Source organism: Nomascus leucogenys, chromosome X, assembly GCF_006542625.1.
Source record: "Nomascus leucogenys isolate Asia chromosome X, Asia_NLE_v1, whole genome shotgun sequence".
NCBI lineage: Eukaryota > Metazoa > Chordata > Mammalia > Primates > Hylobatidae > Nomascus > Nomascus leucogenys.
The window spans coordinates 19,997,794-20,016,777 of NC_044406.1; the positions used below are offsets into that span (position 1 = coordinate 19,997,794).

General features: G+C 33.1%; 1 protein-coding gene across 5 annotated transcripts in view; it reads left to right on the plus strand.

Annotated features, from left to right (window-relative positions):
- CNKSR2 (connector enhancer of kinase suppressor of Ras 2) overlaps positions 1 to 18,984 on the plus strand; it is a 277,648-nt gene that overhangs the window by 128,446 nt on the left and 130,218 nt on the right. For 2 of the 5 annotated variants that reach the window (XM_030807378.1, XM_030807379.1), the window contains exon 9: positions 8,794 to 8,940. The exons of the other annotated variants lie outside the window; for them this stretch is intronic. In XM_030807378.1, coding sequence (XP_030663238.1) covers positions 8,794 to 8,940 — 147 coding nt within the window. The remainder of the gene's footprint in view (positions 1 to 8,793; positions 8,941 to 18,984) is intronic. 5 annotated transcript variants of the gene reach the window in all.

Consider the following 18,984-nt stretch of genomic DNA (forward strand, 5'->3'; position numbering starts at 1 on the left):
ACGTATTACTTTTTGAATACTAGGGTTTAAGTTGTTTTTTAATTTTGTCATTTAGGTTCCTGAATTAAATTTAAGCATGAATTTTTTATAAGTATAGATTTTCCCCAAAATTCTTATAAATGGGAGCTTTAACATTTTAGATAAGGATGCTTCATTTTACTCCTTAGCTTTGGTGACTGGGAGTCTTTTCTTTTTATTTCAAAATACATATTTTTCCAGCATCTTTGTAAGAAGAACAGAAACGAAATATAGGAAGGAATGGCTGAAATTTAATAACTTAATAACCCATGTAAATATCTTCATAAAAAAAATAGTTAAAGGCCTGTATTGTGGCTGAGGGCAGTGGCTCATGCCTGTAATTCCAGCACTTTGGTAGGCTAGGGTGGAGGGGGATTGCGTGAGACTAGAAGTTGAAGACCAGCCTGGGCAACATAGCGAGACCACGTCTCTGCAGAAAATTTTTAAAAATTAGCCAAGTGTCGCAGCATGTGTTTGTAGTTCAAACTACTCAGGAGGCTGAGGCAAGAAGATCACTTGAGCCTAGAAATTCAAGGTTGCAGAGGGCTATGATCGTGCCACTGCACTCCAGCCTGGGCAACAGAGTGAGACCTGTCTCAAAAAAAGAAAAACCTGTATTATTATGGTTATTTTAAAATGTGTTACTGCTCTTTTGGGGACTGAGGTTCTACAGTATGATCAGAGGTTTACATTACAGCTTTACCTTTCACTACAATGTAATTGTCTTCCTCCTTTTCTCTCTTCAGCAAAAGCTTGCAGACCCATTCAATTTTATTTTATGTTTTGATGAAGTAAAAGGACATTGTGAATGATGCTGAAATAAAAACAAAATTGGCTTTTAGTTTTCTGTAGCGTATATGAATGAAAACCATGAAACCTCCAAAATAAACCTTAAGCCTTGAAAGACCACAGCATTACCAAATGCCATATGGGAAGGGGAGAAGGAAAAGTGAGCTGTATGTTCAAGATGCTGAACTATACCCACAGCTTTGGAATCAGCTTATCACAAAAGTCAAGACACCAACTATACAAAGTCCGCAGTTAATATAACTGATAGGTTACAGGAGATAGTGCAAGTAACAGGGTATGGAAAGTCACCACCTTTGGTAAAATTATGTGGGTGATTCATAAAACTTACATGAAAAATTATTATCACTCTTTTCTTTCTCCCATGAACTTCATTATGAGTCAATCAAGAAATTCTGATTTAGCTCTCAGAACTTCTTGAATGTGGGGCAAAAAGATTCCAGGGGAGAAAAAGTGCTAGCTTCTTGTAGTGTTTGAATTGGCTCTCTCTCTTGGACTCTCTGTCCATCTTTAGCTGTGAGAAATTATGTTCTCTGTTAGTGCTTTCTTTTTAAATACTATGTATTTATACACACACATTATATATGCACACATATTCATAACTGAAATTCACATGAAAATATTAAGTATTAAAAAAGATATATGTAAATTCAGATTGTGAGCAGCTCAACATGATCTAAGTTTTACTTTGAAATTAAGCCATGTTAAAAAGCCAAATGCCTTGATGTACTCTTATTTCACTGGATAAGTGCCATTTAAAGTTCAGGAGGATGTGAGATGAAGAATGGCTCAATGAATAAAGACATTAAATTGTGGGCTTTTTTTCTCTAAGGAAAATAAAATCTTTCCCGTATTTCTTCTTTTCAAATGTTTGTTCCATTTATCTTTTCCTTTTATTTTTTATCTATCTCTTAGTGTTGATAAAAATATCAACACTAAAGTTCTATTTAAAATAGGTAAACCTTGGGACATTTCTGAATACTCTGAGTTACCTGTTTAAGTTACTCTAAGCTAGGGTTAAAAATCACTTATTTGCATAGTTCCTTAACCACTGCATACACATTAGCTTATATTCCTTTGTACCTGAACCATGACTAATTCTTTATTTCTGTTCAGTGAATAAATGACTGTGAAAGAACAAAATTAAGATATCTCCAAATGTAGTAGACTTTAATATTTTAAGACTTTTTTAATTAATATTTTGTGGGAAAAAATTAGGTGAAGGTGGATTTTGTAGATTGGTACTCATTATTTAATAGTTTTAGGATCTTTGAAAGGCATTGTATATCAAAATTCATTATTTCTGAAATGTTTTTAACAGTATGCTATTTCCTTCACATAGATTGTTTTCCCAAAGAAAGAGGTAGTCATTGGTATAAAGTGTTTAATTTATTAGATATTTCAGTATCTTTTTAGTAACACAAAGACACAGAACATTATAATAAATATGTCAGCACCAAAAAATTTGGCAAAGACAGAATGTCATTAGCGGCAGCATGATGGCTTGTATATTGAATTAAGTCTCTTCAGTGCTCCTAAAAAGAGCAGGAGGATATTTGGGTGTAGCATGACTCATATTATCAGACATTCACATAGGCATACTTCTAGTCTCTAAAATTTCCTTTGGGAAAAGGTATCATCTACATTACATCCTGTGAGTAAGAGTGTGTGTATACACAGGAGTGTGTGTAAATGTTGATAATGAATCTGTTTCTTTGTATTGTTTAGGGTAATAACTTTGACAATATTTTAAGAAATGTTCTATCTTCCTGCCTGTGGGTGTAAAGATGCTCTCTTGCAACTCCAAATATAGCCATGAAAAAGGTAAAGAAGGTCTAGGTTGATAGGCTTAAATTCTTACCTTTATGTTTATTTGTAACTGGCTACTTGGGACCATAGAGTAGAAATTATCTTTTCATATGTTAGTCAAATAATTCACCAGCCGTTATTTGGAAAGCAGACCAGGGCAAGTTCTAAAGGGGTCAGAGACAACTTCTTCCCTCTATGTACCGAGGGGAAAAGAAGCCTATCATCTCTTCAGCACCAACCCCAAAGCCTCTTGTGCACCTAATCCAGGCAACCAATTTTCCAGGACCTGCCCACTTATGTTGTCCTTCACAAAGGAACACCTGCTGTCTGCTTCAGCCTGATCAAAACAATTACAAGCCCCATCCACAAGAAAGCAGAACCTCTGGCTTTTAGCACTTGGGATTCTTTAAATGACCTTCTTGGGAAATTTTAATCCTGTTTGTGTTGTGTATAAAATACATTTTAATGTACATGTTGGGGATTATATATAAGTTAGTAAGCTATATGACTTGCTGTTGTAGACACTGACTTCTGCTACCTTGGATAATGAGGAAGATAATAGTAGTTCAGTGTATGTGAAAAACATTCTAGCTAATAATAAGACATTTGTGTAAAAATGTATATGGTGGTTTTATAAAGGTTCATTTTAGCCCATGAAATTAATGTGAATGAATTACTCTATTAAAATATTGATAAAGCACTACAAAATATTTTTCTGGAAAAAACACCTTCATAACAGTGTTTATATGATGCATATGATAAAGTAAAATTTTTCTAGGACAAATAGGATCTATACCCACTGTTCTTTTCCTTGTTTTAATCACATCGTTATGACTTTAGGTCTGGAGTATTCAAGAGAAATATTTTTTCAAAGGTTCATTTATAAGGAGAAAGTTTATTTGAAATTTTGGGGTACAGAATGTCTATTACAGGTTTAGTATCAAGTATTTTACTTTTTTGGATGAGAGGTCATTTAATCTTTTATGCGACAAATTTAAAGTGTATTACATATAAAGAATATTTTAATACTATATCTTGGTTTTATGTACAAAACTAAACCCTCCTTTCGAGTTTCAAGGCCTTTTATTGTCTCTGAAATATTTACATCATCATGTCACCATATCAGCTCACTAGCCAAGTTATGCAGTATGCTGTGAGATTCACATGAGGAAAATATGGTGTCACCTTTAAGAAGAGGCTTTATGATGGGTACTGCATGTAAGATGAACGTTTATGGATAGGTAAGATTTTATAAGTGAGAGAAAAATTACAAGCAGAGGAAAGAGTGCTTTTGCAAAGATACAGCTAAAGAGAAAAGCACAGTGTTTGAAGGAAACGTATATTCATTACTCAACCAACTCTTTTAATTATCAACTTTCTAAAATCCTCTTACAATCATCTGAACTCTGTGTGTTTCTCCTGCCTCATTACTCCTTCCCTTGTTCTGTCATCTATGTGTACTGAACTACTGAAAGTTGCTCAAACCAGTGATACTTTGCCTCAGAGCTTTGTTTACCCCCTCAACCTCCACATCTTCTTCACCTGTCCAACTCCCAAGGAATTTGGCTTAAACTCATTGGATACCTTCATTAGACCCTCAAGGATGGGTTAGGTGCCCCTGTTGGGGGCTCCTATTGCACTCTGTATTCACCCTATTGAGGTACTTATCTTACTGCATTGAACTGTTTATTGCTCCTTAATGAGGCACAGGCTGTGTTGCATTCACTGTTGTATTCCTACTACATGGAAGACACACAATAAATACTTAAGAGTTGTATCTAGTCTTAAAAACATATGAAACGCCTAAACTAATCTAGACATGAGCAAGTCACTGCCTTCAAGGAGCTCATAATCTATTACAGAGGTTCTCAAATTGTGGCTCTTTAGGCCAGTAATATCAGCCTCACCTGGAAACTTGTATTAGGAAATAAAGGGTCAGGGGAGGAATTCTCAGGCCCCACTCCAGAACTACTGGATCAAAAACTCTGGGGGTTAAAACTCAGCATTCTTTTAACAAGGCTTCAAGGTGATTCTAACACATGCTAAAGTTTGAGAACCACATTGAAGAAAAGTAGTCTGAGAAAAAGCTATAATCAACCATACTGACAAAGGACCTGTTTGAGGATTGGTTATTTGTTCTTTAGTTGGGCCTTTGGAGAGCTATTAAAGGTTTTGAAGCATAGAAAACTTTTACACTGTAGCAGTATTTTGGAGCTGCAAAAGACTAGAAGCAGAAAGACAGGTTAGGATTCTGGTTTAAGTCTAGCAGTAGGTATCCAAGCCAGAACTAAGGCAGTGAGAAGAGGCATTAGTTGCTAGGATCTATTTGTTAGGACACAAAATAGATTAAAAAGAGGAGAAAAGTCATAGGTGACTCCAAACTCCCGACTTTAGAGGACGATAGGGAGTTTTTTTGTTTGTTTGTTTTGTTTTTTCTGGTGAATGAAAGTAAAGAGATAATGAGATTGATTTTTAAAGTCTTGTATTCATGTGAGCTACCAGTGGATATTCAAGGGAAGATACTGGGCTTTAGAATTGAAAAGACATTAATGTAAGTTCTGGCTTCACCACTTACTATTTTTGTAATCTTGGCCGAGAAAACAATCTCTTTTTACTTCAGTTTCTACACACGTAAATTGGGTTTAATAGTTTACCTCATTAGGCTTTTGTAAGAATGAAAATATAAATAAAAAGAATGTAACATAGATATGAAGACTCTAGCACAGTGAATTGTTGATGCTTGCGATTATTCGGTAGCTATTAACGTGGACAAGCTAAACAGTTGGAAATATGACTAGGACTAGAGTTACTGGTAGGAAGCAGGAATGGTAGAAAGATTTAGGAATCATGCAGGAAGTTGTTGGTGAAAGCTCTTGAAAGAGATTGTTGTAAGAAGACAGCATGAAATATTAGAACAATGTATAACACTTAGCCTAGAGGAAACAGGTACACTTATTGGTAGGGAAGAGGAAGAAAAGATGGAGGACAGGTAGGCAGAGATGTAACGGAACCATGTTATTTTACTCAAACTAATCTTTATAATCTATATTCATGTTCCTACCCACTCTGTGTTTTAGAGTTGGAATGTATTGTGACTGAAAGTTACCTAATTATTTGACCTATGCAAGGATATGGAAACATCTCTTGATATTGATCTATTTCACAAGTCAGCCAATTTCTTTTTTGGATATCTTTTTCTATTAGAATATTTTTCATCTCTGGACGTGGTGGTTCATGCCTATAATCCCAGCACTTTGGGAGGCCAAGATGGGGAAATTGCTTGAACCCAGGAGTTAGAGCCCAGCCCTGGCAACATAGTGAGACTTATAAAATCTTGACTTACTGAGTACACCTGAATAATAAATTTATATTCTCTCTTGTCAACCATCAAGGTATAATGCATAGAGCAGATTTTGTTTCTCCATCACCACCTTTTAGTGTGTTAAATAGTAGTGTTGCCTTTCTGGTTCTGCGGCTTTGGTGGAAATTTTCCATCCATAACAAACAGTCCCGATTAGGTAATTCATAAAATTTATTATTTTCTAATTGGAATATTGCTATTCATACACTAGGTTCATGTATTTTGTTGGTTTTATTTGTTTGTTTAGAAGAGTAACTCATGCTTATTGCCAAAAGTTTAGGAAATAAAAGTATAAAGAAGAAAGTATGTATTGCAAGTCCTTACTCCCTTTAATTTAACCACCATTAATGGTGTTTTCTATATTTATGTACATTCTTTAACAAAAGTGGAATTAAATTATGTTTGCTATTTTGGAACTTAGTTTTTCACACAATTTTTATATCCCTTACTAATGGATACATTTACATAATGTACAGGTTTTAGTTGATTTAAACAATACTGTGACACATATGTTGCACATTTATTTTTGTGCTTTTATCCAATCATTTCCTTACGGTAGTGGAAGTAGAATTTGGGAGCCAAAGATATATACTATACAGTTTTGATGTATATTTCTTTGATTTTGTTTAAAACAATGTTAATGTCATGTGAATAATAAAAGGCTGATTTAAAAATAGTAAAATTAGATACCCAAATGTTCTGCCATTAAATAACATCAGCTGTAAAATTAAAATCCACCCAAATGAACTTTCTTGTCAGAAACCAATTCTACTTTCTGATAGAAAAGCAATTCTATTTTTTGGAATTGTTTACTTAAAAAGAGCACGTAGAAAGTGTGAAAGAATAGGATGAATCAAATTGCACTGAAAATTTCACAGGAAAATACCATCTAGCCTTAAAAATCTTCAAATTTTATAATAAGTAAAATGAAAAGAAATTGGGAGTAGAAATCAACGTGTAAATCATTGAGAACAGATATGCTGGAAAAAAGATTATGGCCATCACATTGACCACTTTAGTATAGTTAGCAATTATTTGAGTGAATAATTAAGTAACAAAATGTAGTTATCATTAATAAGTTGTTCCTAAACTCTTTGTATAAGTAGTATGTTTTCTCCCTCCAAACTTGTAATTCAAAGTGTGCATTCGTATTTTTTTCGGCAAGCAAAATGAACCCTTGGATTTGAACTCCCTTTGCTTTAACTCTTGGCTGTAGAGATACTACACAGCTATCAGAGGAATCAGAATCAATGTAATATACCTTTGGGCACATAATAGTCCCCACTTACATATAAGGGGAGGCATTTGACCAGTTCCATTACTGTAGTTGATCCACATTAATGTGATTTAAAAAAAAAAAACTGGCAGTCTCATTCAGGTTATCCAAGTATAATGATCATTTTGATTCATATCTGAGACTCCCTGAGATTTTAAGTGTTATAACATCTCACTTCTTGTTTGTTCTAACTTCACCAACACTCAATTCAGCTATAGTTGAGATTGCAACTTAGATGAATGCTTATTAAATATACCAAAGTCTCCATTCTATAATAGCTGCATTCCAGATTACCTCTTCTTCATAGTCTAGGGGTCTATGCTGCTTTTGGTGGAAGTGCTCATTCCCTCCAGCTTGACAAATATCTTCCAGGCAAGAACATGATTACTATTAGACAAAGGGCACCAATCATCTTTAACTTGGATGCCTAGGAAGAAACTGTATCACTGTTCAGACCATTTGCTAAATCCTGCATGCGATCCAGGATAAATTTTGACCTAGTGTGTTTATATAACACATCCGGAAAAGTATAATCCGTTAGGGTTTGGGATAAAAGGTTCTTCTCTCTTTTAAATGTGAAATGTTTTTTTTAAAAAAAAACTTGGAATAATAGACATTTTAATGTGTTTCTTTAAAGCATAGTTTCTAGGATTTCAGTTACCTGATACTGCATCACTAGTCCGTTTTGAAAGCAAAGTAACAAAAATTATTCTATGTTCAGAATTTTTAAAGGATGAAGAGTGAAGTAATTTTAACAGGGGATGCAGTTGAGCCCGATTTCAAGACATTTATCAAGTACTTTGATTTAATTACACAATATGTTTTAGGTGATATTCAAATAGAATGGCTTCATTAAATTTAGCACGTTATATTTTAAGTTTATAGGGTTGTTTGGAACACATTTCCAATAGCTGCTTCATTGGAGTAGTATTACCTTGTTATTTTTGTTCTATCTTTATAGCATGGTAAAAAGTTTATTGTATTGCTGCTATTGTCCATGCATAAGAATGTTGCCTTGGTGTGTCAGTACCAGCTATTGGTAGTAAAATATCAGTCTAATTTAGAGACACTGGTACCACTTATCTCTAAAAGATGGTGATGAGAAAGCATGTGGTGTAGTTTGTAAGCTCAGGACATTGCCAAATCCTTGTTTTCAGGCATATAGATTTTTTAACTGTACTTGTGAACAGAGCTTGGATCTAGACCTAGCAGCTGAGCAGCATTAATGGTGACATAATTTCATTACATTCTGAATTACTCCATTGGTAGGATACCATTTTAGCCTTTGATTTGACATGGTAAATGTCCATTATGTTGTCTGGTAATGATATGGACTAATGCAATAACATGGTTAATCAATTCAAAGATAAAATTTATTGAGTATGTATCTCCTGAAAATTGATAGGATGGTACACCAATTATGTGACTTTTTTTTTTTTTACTAATCTTATTAAAGGGGGAGAACATTAAATCTTTGAATACTGTACCTCAATTTTATTGTAATGATTTTGCTGGTTACCAGGTGGGGTGGCAGTTGAAAAATTTGGTGAATGCACTACGAGAGGACCCGAGTGGTGTTATCTTAACTTTGAAAAAGCGACCTCAGAGCATGCTTACCTCAGCACCAGCTTTACTGAAAAATATGAGATGGAAGCCCCTTGCTCTGCAGGTAATGAAGCTTAATCATAAGTCATACACCATCATTTTAGCCATAGATTATCTCAGTAATGCTTCTTTATTGTGCCTCATCTCAGCAGCATATGGATTAATCTTGTATGCTTTTGAAAAGTTGTTTGTGAAATGATCTCTTCACAGCTATTCTAATAGGCTTAATTATGATGAAATCCTTGAGTATCTAAAACCCAAATGAAAAGCAGCTCTGCCTTAATTTGTAAACATTTAAAGCATAATTCCAAAAGGTCACAATTTATTTCATGCCAAAATATGGATAGAATGAAAATAAGATGGTTCGTTTTTATGATATGATCTTCTATTTTATGTTATACCCACATATTCTTTTAGAAGAAGCTAAATGATAGTTTATAGAATTCTTTTAAATCAGCACATAAAATAGTAATTTATAAACAGTAGGAAAATGAAATTTTCTATTAGTAATTAAAATGCACCTAGTACAAACTAGGCACAGTGGCTCACACCTGTAATCCCAGCACTTTAGGAGGCTGAGGCGGGTGGATCACTTGAGGCCAGGAGTTCAAGACCAGCCTGGGCAACATAGCAAAACCCCATCTGTACAAAAAATTAAAAACTTAGCCGGGCATGGTGGTATGCGTCTGTAGTCCCAGCTACGTGGGAGGCTGAGGCAGGAGGATCATGTAAGCCCAGGAGTATGAGGCTGTAGTGAGCTATGATCATGCTACTGCACTCCAGCCTAGGCAACAGAGACTCCATCTCTTAAAAAAAAATGTACCTTGTACATTCCTCCTGACTGATCATTTTTCTCTTTCTACCCTGTAAGGTGGCAAAAATAGGGAAATTGTTGCACTAGAATTTTTGCATTTTTCTTCAGCATGAAACATCACTCTTCAGCATGAAACGTTACTCTTAACATTGATAATATATTTATTAAGAGTTATCTTGAAAGTTATAAAAATATGATTCTGATTGATGAAAGGCAAGGATGTAATGAATTTTCTTCTATGTCAGTCAGGATATAATCTTTAAACTTAAGTAATTTTTGTCCTTCACGAAACGTACATTTTAAAAATAAGAGACTATTACCTTTTCTTAGAAGTTAATTTAAAAAAAAATTAGGCCCATTGAACTGGAACATGGCCCATTATTCATATTAAAAAGGAAAGCAGTATATGAAATGCATTGTTGTCACTGCTGTGTAAATTGTTATTAAGCTCTATATTAGTACCTTTTATTATTTATAGATTTTTTTCCTAAGAATCAAAATTCTCCGTTATACATGAATGGCTTTATAGATTATAATGATTTCTCATTGTTTAAAACTTTACTACTTATTGGCCGTTGGCATTATACTTAATATAAAAACACATATATGTGTCAACATTACGGCCTTCAAAATTTTAATGTGAATCTATTTTTCAAGTTGATATATGTAAAACTGTATTATTATGTCCAAATCCATTTGACTTGCATATATGTTTATTTTAAAAGATACTTGATGATCATTACAGTTCAGAGGTCAATGTTTGCCTCATTATCTAAGTCATAGATGCGTAGATCAGACTTTCCCATTACATCATTTTTTTTTTCACTGCATTATAATTTGCTTTGTTCCCCCGGAGTTTCCTATTGCCATGTCTTCCCCAAAGATCCTTCTTCAAAGTGTAAGGGTGTGGGAACCCTGAAAAAGAGGCCTGTACTTTCAGCCATTAGGTTTTCTTCTCTGTATATGTGAGGTGAAATTTAATACCTCTTCTTTAGTCCCTCATATTTCACATTAAGCACCAAAAATACCCTAGTTTCTTGTTGATCCATGCACTCGGTTTGAGGGAATATCTCTAGCACATGCGTTTATAATCTATTCCCCTGTTATATTCTTTTCCACATTCACAAACTGAAGTGGAGAGTTAAGGTAATGGCAGTACCCAGTTAAGAATCATTTTTATATAAAATGCTAAAATAATTGAAAGACCAACTTTTTTGTTACATATACATTTGGTGTATGTATTCAAACCTAGAGAAAAAGGACTTTAATTTTAAAAATTACCTCATGTCATTCCTTACCCTGTAAGTGCCTTACTCTTCAGGCACTATTTCTAGATCCATTCCAAATTCTGAGAAATGTGCCTCATCAGATCACTAATTATTTTTATTTGTCATTGCTTATTCAGCTATGCTGCATGTATTTGTAAATTTACTTTTTCAAAATGCTGAAATCTGAAAAGGAGGAAATCAGCATTATATAAGTGCTATATATAGACATTTTTGTAAATTTGTCATTTCAGCTGAATCTGGTTCAACTAAAATCTATTGGCCAAAGTCAACCATCAGTAGATAAATAATACTACTGGTTGGGGGAGGGGAGACTGCTTCTAACATTTTTGAAAATTACTTCAGTTATTGCCTTTTTACAGAGCAGAGGAAAGAGTATTGGTGTTAATTAAATATTTTCTAGTGGCTAAAACAAGGTCTTAGGAGTGAGGACAATGGATAAGTCCTCTAACATACCGCACCACTACTGAATCTCCTTGAAGAAGACCTGAAATTGAACCATTACAGAATTCTTCATTGACCTTAAAGTTCTGGCTTATGCTAAAATGCAAAGACACCTGAAAGCATAATGAAAACTACTCAAACTTTTTATAGATTATAGATTTTGGTACAAAAGATGGACAAAATCTCAAGGTACCAGAATCTGGAGGGTGAAGGTACACTGCCTCCAGAGCAGGAAAAGTTAAAGAAATAGTGAGATGAAAAGATCTTGAAGGCAGTTTTTCATAACATCATGACTTTATCTGAGGTCACCTTTTCTTCCTAGTACCTAAGGAACTACCTCAGATGTGAGACATAACTGCTAAATGTAGTAACAATCCTCTACGTAGACAGGAGTGCCATTTTTATTGTATTCTTCCTTCTGGTAGGTACAGAAATACACTGGAGCCAAAATGCCCATCAACTCATCCAAATATAAATCTTCAGCATTCAAACTTGAAAAAATGGAAATGAGGTTATTTCTTTTTTCATAGGGTGTACCAGTAGTCTACCAAGAATTATTTAAAATAGAGGATACAAAAGGAAATAATCTGTGGCATTTATTTAACTCAATATGTCTATTTAACCTTTTCAAAAATACTATCCCAGGCTTAATTTACCTGATAACATTTATAGATTAAAATATAGGAAAGTTTGTAGTAGTGTGGAGGTAGGCACTAATACATGTATCTTTTTAATAAACAAGTTTATCCTAACATAAGGAATAATGATTTTTTAAACTTATAAGGAATCATTTTTATCTATACAAACAAGCTTATCTATCCTAAGGTAGAAGATTGTCAAAGAATATCACGTTTTAAATAAAGTAGTAGTTTTATTTCTAAAAATACTAAAAGCATAGCGATTTCCAATATTGATTAACTACAATGATGAATTTTGATTTGGATTTTCTTTTGAAATTCATTGATGAAATTATAGCCAAATAAACAAAAGCATACAATTCAACTTCATACTCACAGAGCAATTTCATTAGTACATTTCATTAAACTGGCAGCTCTTTTGATGAATTCCTGATTTCTCAAATATTTTATGATAGAACATAAGGACTTAACCATCCCTTAGTCAAATACTACAAGCAAATTTAATAATATCTGGAAGCTTTAATTCTGTTGTCATTTTCACCCATTTGTAAAAAGCAGAGATGTCTCATCTGAGATAGAATCTCTTATTCTAAGAAAACAAACCAGGGATTCCTTGCTTTCTGAGAGCTGCTTTTCAAAACATCTTTTTAGTGGCACTCTACTAATTTCCTGCATTTTGGTAGGCATGGTGATTGCTTTTCATCAATTTCTTCTAATTCAATGAAAAAAAAAACTGAGAGAACTGTGGATAAGGTATATTTTTAGATGTTTGTGGTTTTAAATTAATATGTGTAGGCCAAGAGCATAGATGGGTGGTGTCCTTTTCTTCTTATGAGAGATGTATGGAAGAATTATCTGGACACTGCCAGGAATGTTCCTTGGAATCATCACTGGGAATCGATGACTTTTAAAACATTTAAAACCCCAGCTTTTTTTTTTTTTTTTTTTTTGGTGAGGATGCATCTCAGAAATGATCACTAAAATCAGTGCTGGAATTCTCAACATAATGACATATATTGTTCAAGACATTTTTATATAAAATAACATCAAGCTGTAACATTATAATTATGTTCCTAAATTGTATTCTCATTTATAAATCTCTCATATTGATGCCATAGTTACTTGTATGATTTTGTGATTTTGTGTTTTTCCATTTAAATTTTATTGTTTAGCATTACTTTGATGCCATTTTTACAGCATATTTAAATAACTTTGAGCAGAAAATAGAAAGAAAAGAGTCATAGTAGTTGATTTTGTCTATCAACTGGTGTAACAACCAGTTGTTGTGTAACTCCAGTTGATGTGTAACAACTGGAGAATGTTGATTGCATTTGATTTCAAATACATGGAGATATGAATGGTTAAAGTCATTCTGGAAAAATCAAAATACATAAGTAACAATAAAATTTAATATTCAAGTTGCAGGTCGTTGTGACTGAAAAAAAAACATTAGTGACAAAAAATTTATCTGTTTCTGAGAGTTTTGTTTTAAGGAGAGCAAGAACTAGTATTAGGCATGGCACTAGAGAAGAAAATTAATTTTTAACTAAAAATGTAATTGGGCTGACTGGGAGCCAGAAGCAATTGTATGTTTTACATACTCAAATGAGTAAATACATGCAAGTAATTGTCAAATTTTAGCCCACCAGTGTTTAAGCAAATCAGTCAAAGGATCTAAGTCACATTTGTATTTTTGAGCCACATGCTTTCAAGATTTTAATAGTGGCTACAGATAATCACCTATAATGTAAAAATTGTCCATTCTTTCTTTAGTTAACATCCCCAAAATGATGTTTACTGTAATTTGAGAAAATGGAAGTCCAGTTTTAATGTTGCAGTTTAATTATGCCCATAAGACTGGACAATGCAGAATTAAAGACACTAGTGTTAGTACAATGTGCAATATTTCATGATTTGATGGAAAAAGCCATTTTATAGTGTGACTCTTAAGTCTTTATTAGTTATATGCTGTATAAGTAATACATGTTTTAGGCATATATATCTGTATTTTTAAACCTAGGTAGATATGGTTTTCTGATCAAATCTGTGGTCGGAAAAAAACACTTGTTTTCTCTGTATTCTGACAGGAAAGGAAAAATTATATGCTTATAAAAGGATACTCAACCCTTTTGTATTTATAAATTTGCATTCTAGAAAAAGCTGTGAAAGAACTGAGAGTGGGAGAATTTTGAATATATGTATTTCCCTTGCTTCAGTTCTTTTCAAATAATTGACTACTTATGAAAAGCTTGGCCAGAAAAAAGTATTCCCAATAATTTTCCAAATTAGATCTAACCTTCTTTACATGGTCAAGAAACTACAAAATTATATGTGAATTCTTGCCGCTTAAAATTCAGGATACATTTTCTCTGAAGCATTTGCTTAGATTATTAAGAGAGTCAATATAAAACAATGTTCTTGTACTAGTGTTGGGAATTAAAAATGTGTTTGAACTGAGTAAGGACTTATGTGAATGTTCTGTGCTAGAATGATGGGGTATTGTGATCCATTTGAGTCTGTGTTTATTCCCAAGAGCGAATAAAATAAATGGCCAGGTCTTATACTTGATGTAATTATTTGTGTTTCGGTGGGTATTTCCCCCCTGGAAGGCAAAGCAAGTTCTGTGTGATCTTGGCATTAGTGAATTTTAGCGCTAACTACATAAATGTGTAATGCACTGTTTTAATCTTTAATGCTGGAGTTGTCTTTATGTCACTGGTTTCATTCAAGCTCTATCAAAGTTGGGTCACGTACTAGAAAGAGGGACAACTAAATTAAGATATGCTTGCCCAGAGATGTTAAAATGTAAAATGTTTTGGGGAAAACCTCAACATCAAATGTAGTTTCTTAAGTATAGAAGTTCTTTTCTCATGGTCTTTAAGACTATAGAGATTTCGCAGGTACACCAATACCTTCCATATGTGCTCAGTTACCTTAGAGATGTTAAAATTGGGGCACACAAAGAAAAGACCTCAGCAATCAGAGGCTTTAAAGTGAGACCTCAACCATCAGAGGATTTAAAGCTTTAGCTTACAAAATTTTATTTTACAACAATCACAATCTTCCAATGATGTTTAAGCTGGATGAGTAGGATATTATTGCTAAAGTTATCACTCATAATTCAGAGGAAAGTTTGTGTCATACCCTACATACCCTATTTTGTGACACAATTTTAAAGTATACATTCAAACTGACAGTATGAAAAATACAAGTTTTACCTAGAAGATTTCTAACAGTAGCAAATTGACAGTAGTACGTTATCACTAATTGACCTAAGGTTATCAATGTATGTTTGAAGAGATACATATGATCATTTTATTTGGGATTTGGACATTTTAAGAGATGCATGCCGGTGCCCCCAGAAATCTATAATAGACTTGTTTTACAAGAGTCACAACATACATGCAAATGTGTCTTCCCTGTTGGAGCCTCATTGAATATGTGGAAGGAGAGCTTCATCTCAAAAGGACCATTGACATGAAAACTAAATGGTATGACAAGGTCCTTCCAGAAAACAAACCCCTTTGGATGGGATCAAAAGTGGATCCATGTCATACTTGATTACATACCACAGAAGATCAAGTTATGCTGAAGCTTCATGTTTACTTTAAATAACAAGATGTAATCCTAAAGCAGTCCCCTTGTATTGTATCCATTTTATCCATAAGTGTTGATAGTTCCTAATTTTCTTCCCATTCATATTTTGTCAATACGGGAGAAGGTCAAAATGATAAAAGAATGTTACCCTTTAATTCTACCTTTTTTCTTAAATTGAAATTTCTTTGTAGTGCAACAGTAACTACTTTTCTTACACTGTATTATAAACAAATGATTATAAGTAAATGTTGCCAGGATAGGGGAAGCTATCTTTTTGTATTATGTCCTCCTCATTAGATTTTTTTTCAATCTAAGGAATATGCCTATTAAAACCTCAATGCTGAAAGAATTCTGTGTTTTGAGTTGAGGGAAGCTAAATTTGTTACTTTCTGTGCATTTTCACAAACTTAAATGGCTGTTGGTGATAGGTGTATTTTTAATGCCACTTGTTACAACTAGGAATTTCTCACTGATAATTTTAGCTAATTACATCATTTATTCTGTACTTGATTTAGTCAAATTTTACTTGTCTTTCTAATGTTCTTTAATGCCTTTTTCATTCATTTAGTCATTTGATTTTTTATTCTTTCAATTTTTGTCCAAAGTTAGAAAATTTTTAGAGATTATAATTTTAAATTATCACAAAGACCCCTTTGAGTTAAGTAGTTATTTTTATTTTCCCATGAAGGTTGTACTTTACTAAACTTTATTTTTCTGTTGCTTAATGTCTAGTTTTTTTAATATGAGTCTCAAAAAGAATGTTTATTATTTAGCTTGGATTAGCTTGTTAAAAAGAGCACAGTTAGTAGAGAGAAATGTGCTGAATATATCAAATATTTACAATGAGCTTTACTTGGTACAAGGCATACTGATGAGCCAGATGGTATTTCCATGATAAACCAGTTGAAATATTTTCTGTGACTTACCAGTCAATAAAATAACAAGCCAGATGAGTTAAGCAATAGGATTGACTAATTTCTTTTTTCTCTGAAGTAATATTTTTTCCAACTAGTTCAATTAATTGAACCAGCTTGGCATAATCAAACTTGTTATGTATTTAAGCATATTTAAGAGTCTTTTCCCTCTGTGTATGTGCTAATTTAACTAATAACATTAACTGATGACATTGATAGGAACTGTTTGCTAAAAATAGAAACCTAGAGAAATAGCAGTTTGAAGGAAATTGAGGGCTAATAATTACATTTCTTGGAAGGGAAAAGACACAAGTACCCTAGGTAGACAATTCTGGTAATAGTCCAGGCAGAAGAAAATATTCCCTTGGTCATTACCTCACACTTCAGGTGTATCTGTTTTAAAATATGCTTGTAACCATTGACTACTACTATTTTCTTCCTTCCTTTTTGTTTGGGGAGAAGAAGCGTAGGTACTAACCAAGAAAAATTATCTTTAGTTCTGTAGATGGTAAAAGTAAAGAAGAGAAGTCCTCAAAATAGAAATAGTGACTCCAGGAGAGAGGAAAGACAATAAAAATTTGAGTTTGATTATGTTTAAATGCTTATGTTTTTAGAACTTGATTTTAAGTTCATTTACAGTGTTAGGATATTTTAAAGTAAGAAAGCTATTAGAGCGTTTAAAAAGCATACTGAATATTAGTTTTTCTCTCACAGTGTATCTGTTTAAAAGAATTGGAAAATAATATCCTGTTACATGAATGTTTTCTTTGCTACATTTCTATTATGGTGAACTTTTGGTCAGATTTATTGTTTAGCATCATCTGTATTTAAAACCAAGATGTCCTGACAGAGAGGAAAACAGTTATAAACAGAGTCACATCACAGTGACTGTATGTATGTATTGTTGAATCTGCCATTCAAGGATTTGTTGTAGAGGCATGAAATGCATCCTTAGAAATAAAATAGTTATTTATTTCCTTGGGATTTATGGTATTCATCAGTACAGGTGACTGCTATGATTACCTGTATAATCTCAGGATTTCCCATTGCCTCAAGTTTTGTTTCTAAAAGACAGGAATAGTTGAACTGGACCCTATTCCAAAATTAGCATAGCAAAACATAATCTTTACTGTGTAATTTTATAATAGCTTACAATTCTTCAATTAACATGTAAAACTTCTGACCTTTTTAAAAATATCATATAAGGTGGAATATTGTAAACTCCCAAATTACATTATCATTCCTTTTCCCTTTCTCTCTCTCTTTCTTTAATTTCTACCTTACTACATTAGAATTTAACTGTCATTTTGGTAGGATGTATGATTTCAAGCTATTAAGGTGAGCTGTGTAACAGGGAAGGTCAAAACCATGAACTGAGTCCTAAATTATGTAGCCTACCCCAGTGACTTAACATTGTACTTTCCATTGTATTTATGCTTGGCTTTTTAAACAAATTTTGTTTATCTGTACAAAAGTATTGTCACAATACAAAATAGTTGTAATATGCCACTTTTTGAGTGTCTAGCAATGCATATTAAAACAATAGAACTGTGAGTCTATATAAATATGCTAAGAGAGTTTTCATACTGGCTAAAATGGCAACATCTTGTCATGTGAAGATACAGTTCATTTGTGATCATTATTTTTGTGTTTGTGATTGCATTAAAATTTTTATTTTTAATGTGTTAATTGTATGCATAGCTAATCATTAAGATCTGTAAGATAAACATAAAATTTGTGAATTTTAGTTTCACTTCAGGATAATTTCACAAACCGGTAGATTATTTTCAAATGCTGTGAAGCTTGGAAGTGGGAGTGCTCTTAAGTTAATGCATCCTCATGTACTGTTTAATTCAGTATATATATTATCTTAACTTTAAGAAAACAACCTCCTATTTAATACTTAAATACAGGCCTGAAAATGAGATCTATATATGCAACTAAAGATTATTTTAAATGATGGATAAATGTGTGTGCCTATGAATGGTGAAATGATTGTGTTACATAATTACCATACTTTTGATGATGTACCATAAAATGGCTTTGAGAAGACAGCTATGCTTATTTTGACAGAAAAAAAATATGTTTTTCTAGCAAATACTCTCGTATTGGCCTTTCATACTCCCACTTTTGTAACCTTTTCTGACCATCTGTAACATTTTACTAACCTAGAAATATGGTTTGTCTTTTTTGGGAGAAGATCTGAAATAGCTTTCTCATACATCAGTCAGGATGTGAGTGAGCTAATTCTTTTGAGTTACTCATCATTATTGTCCTTTTAAAGGTGGGATTCTGACAAAGTTAATTTAATTTAAATAAGTTTCTAACTGTGAGATAAATCTTCCCATTTTGAAACACTGCATGCAATTTTTGCTTTATAAGTAGTATTTTGGTGTTTATACCATAGATTAAGGT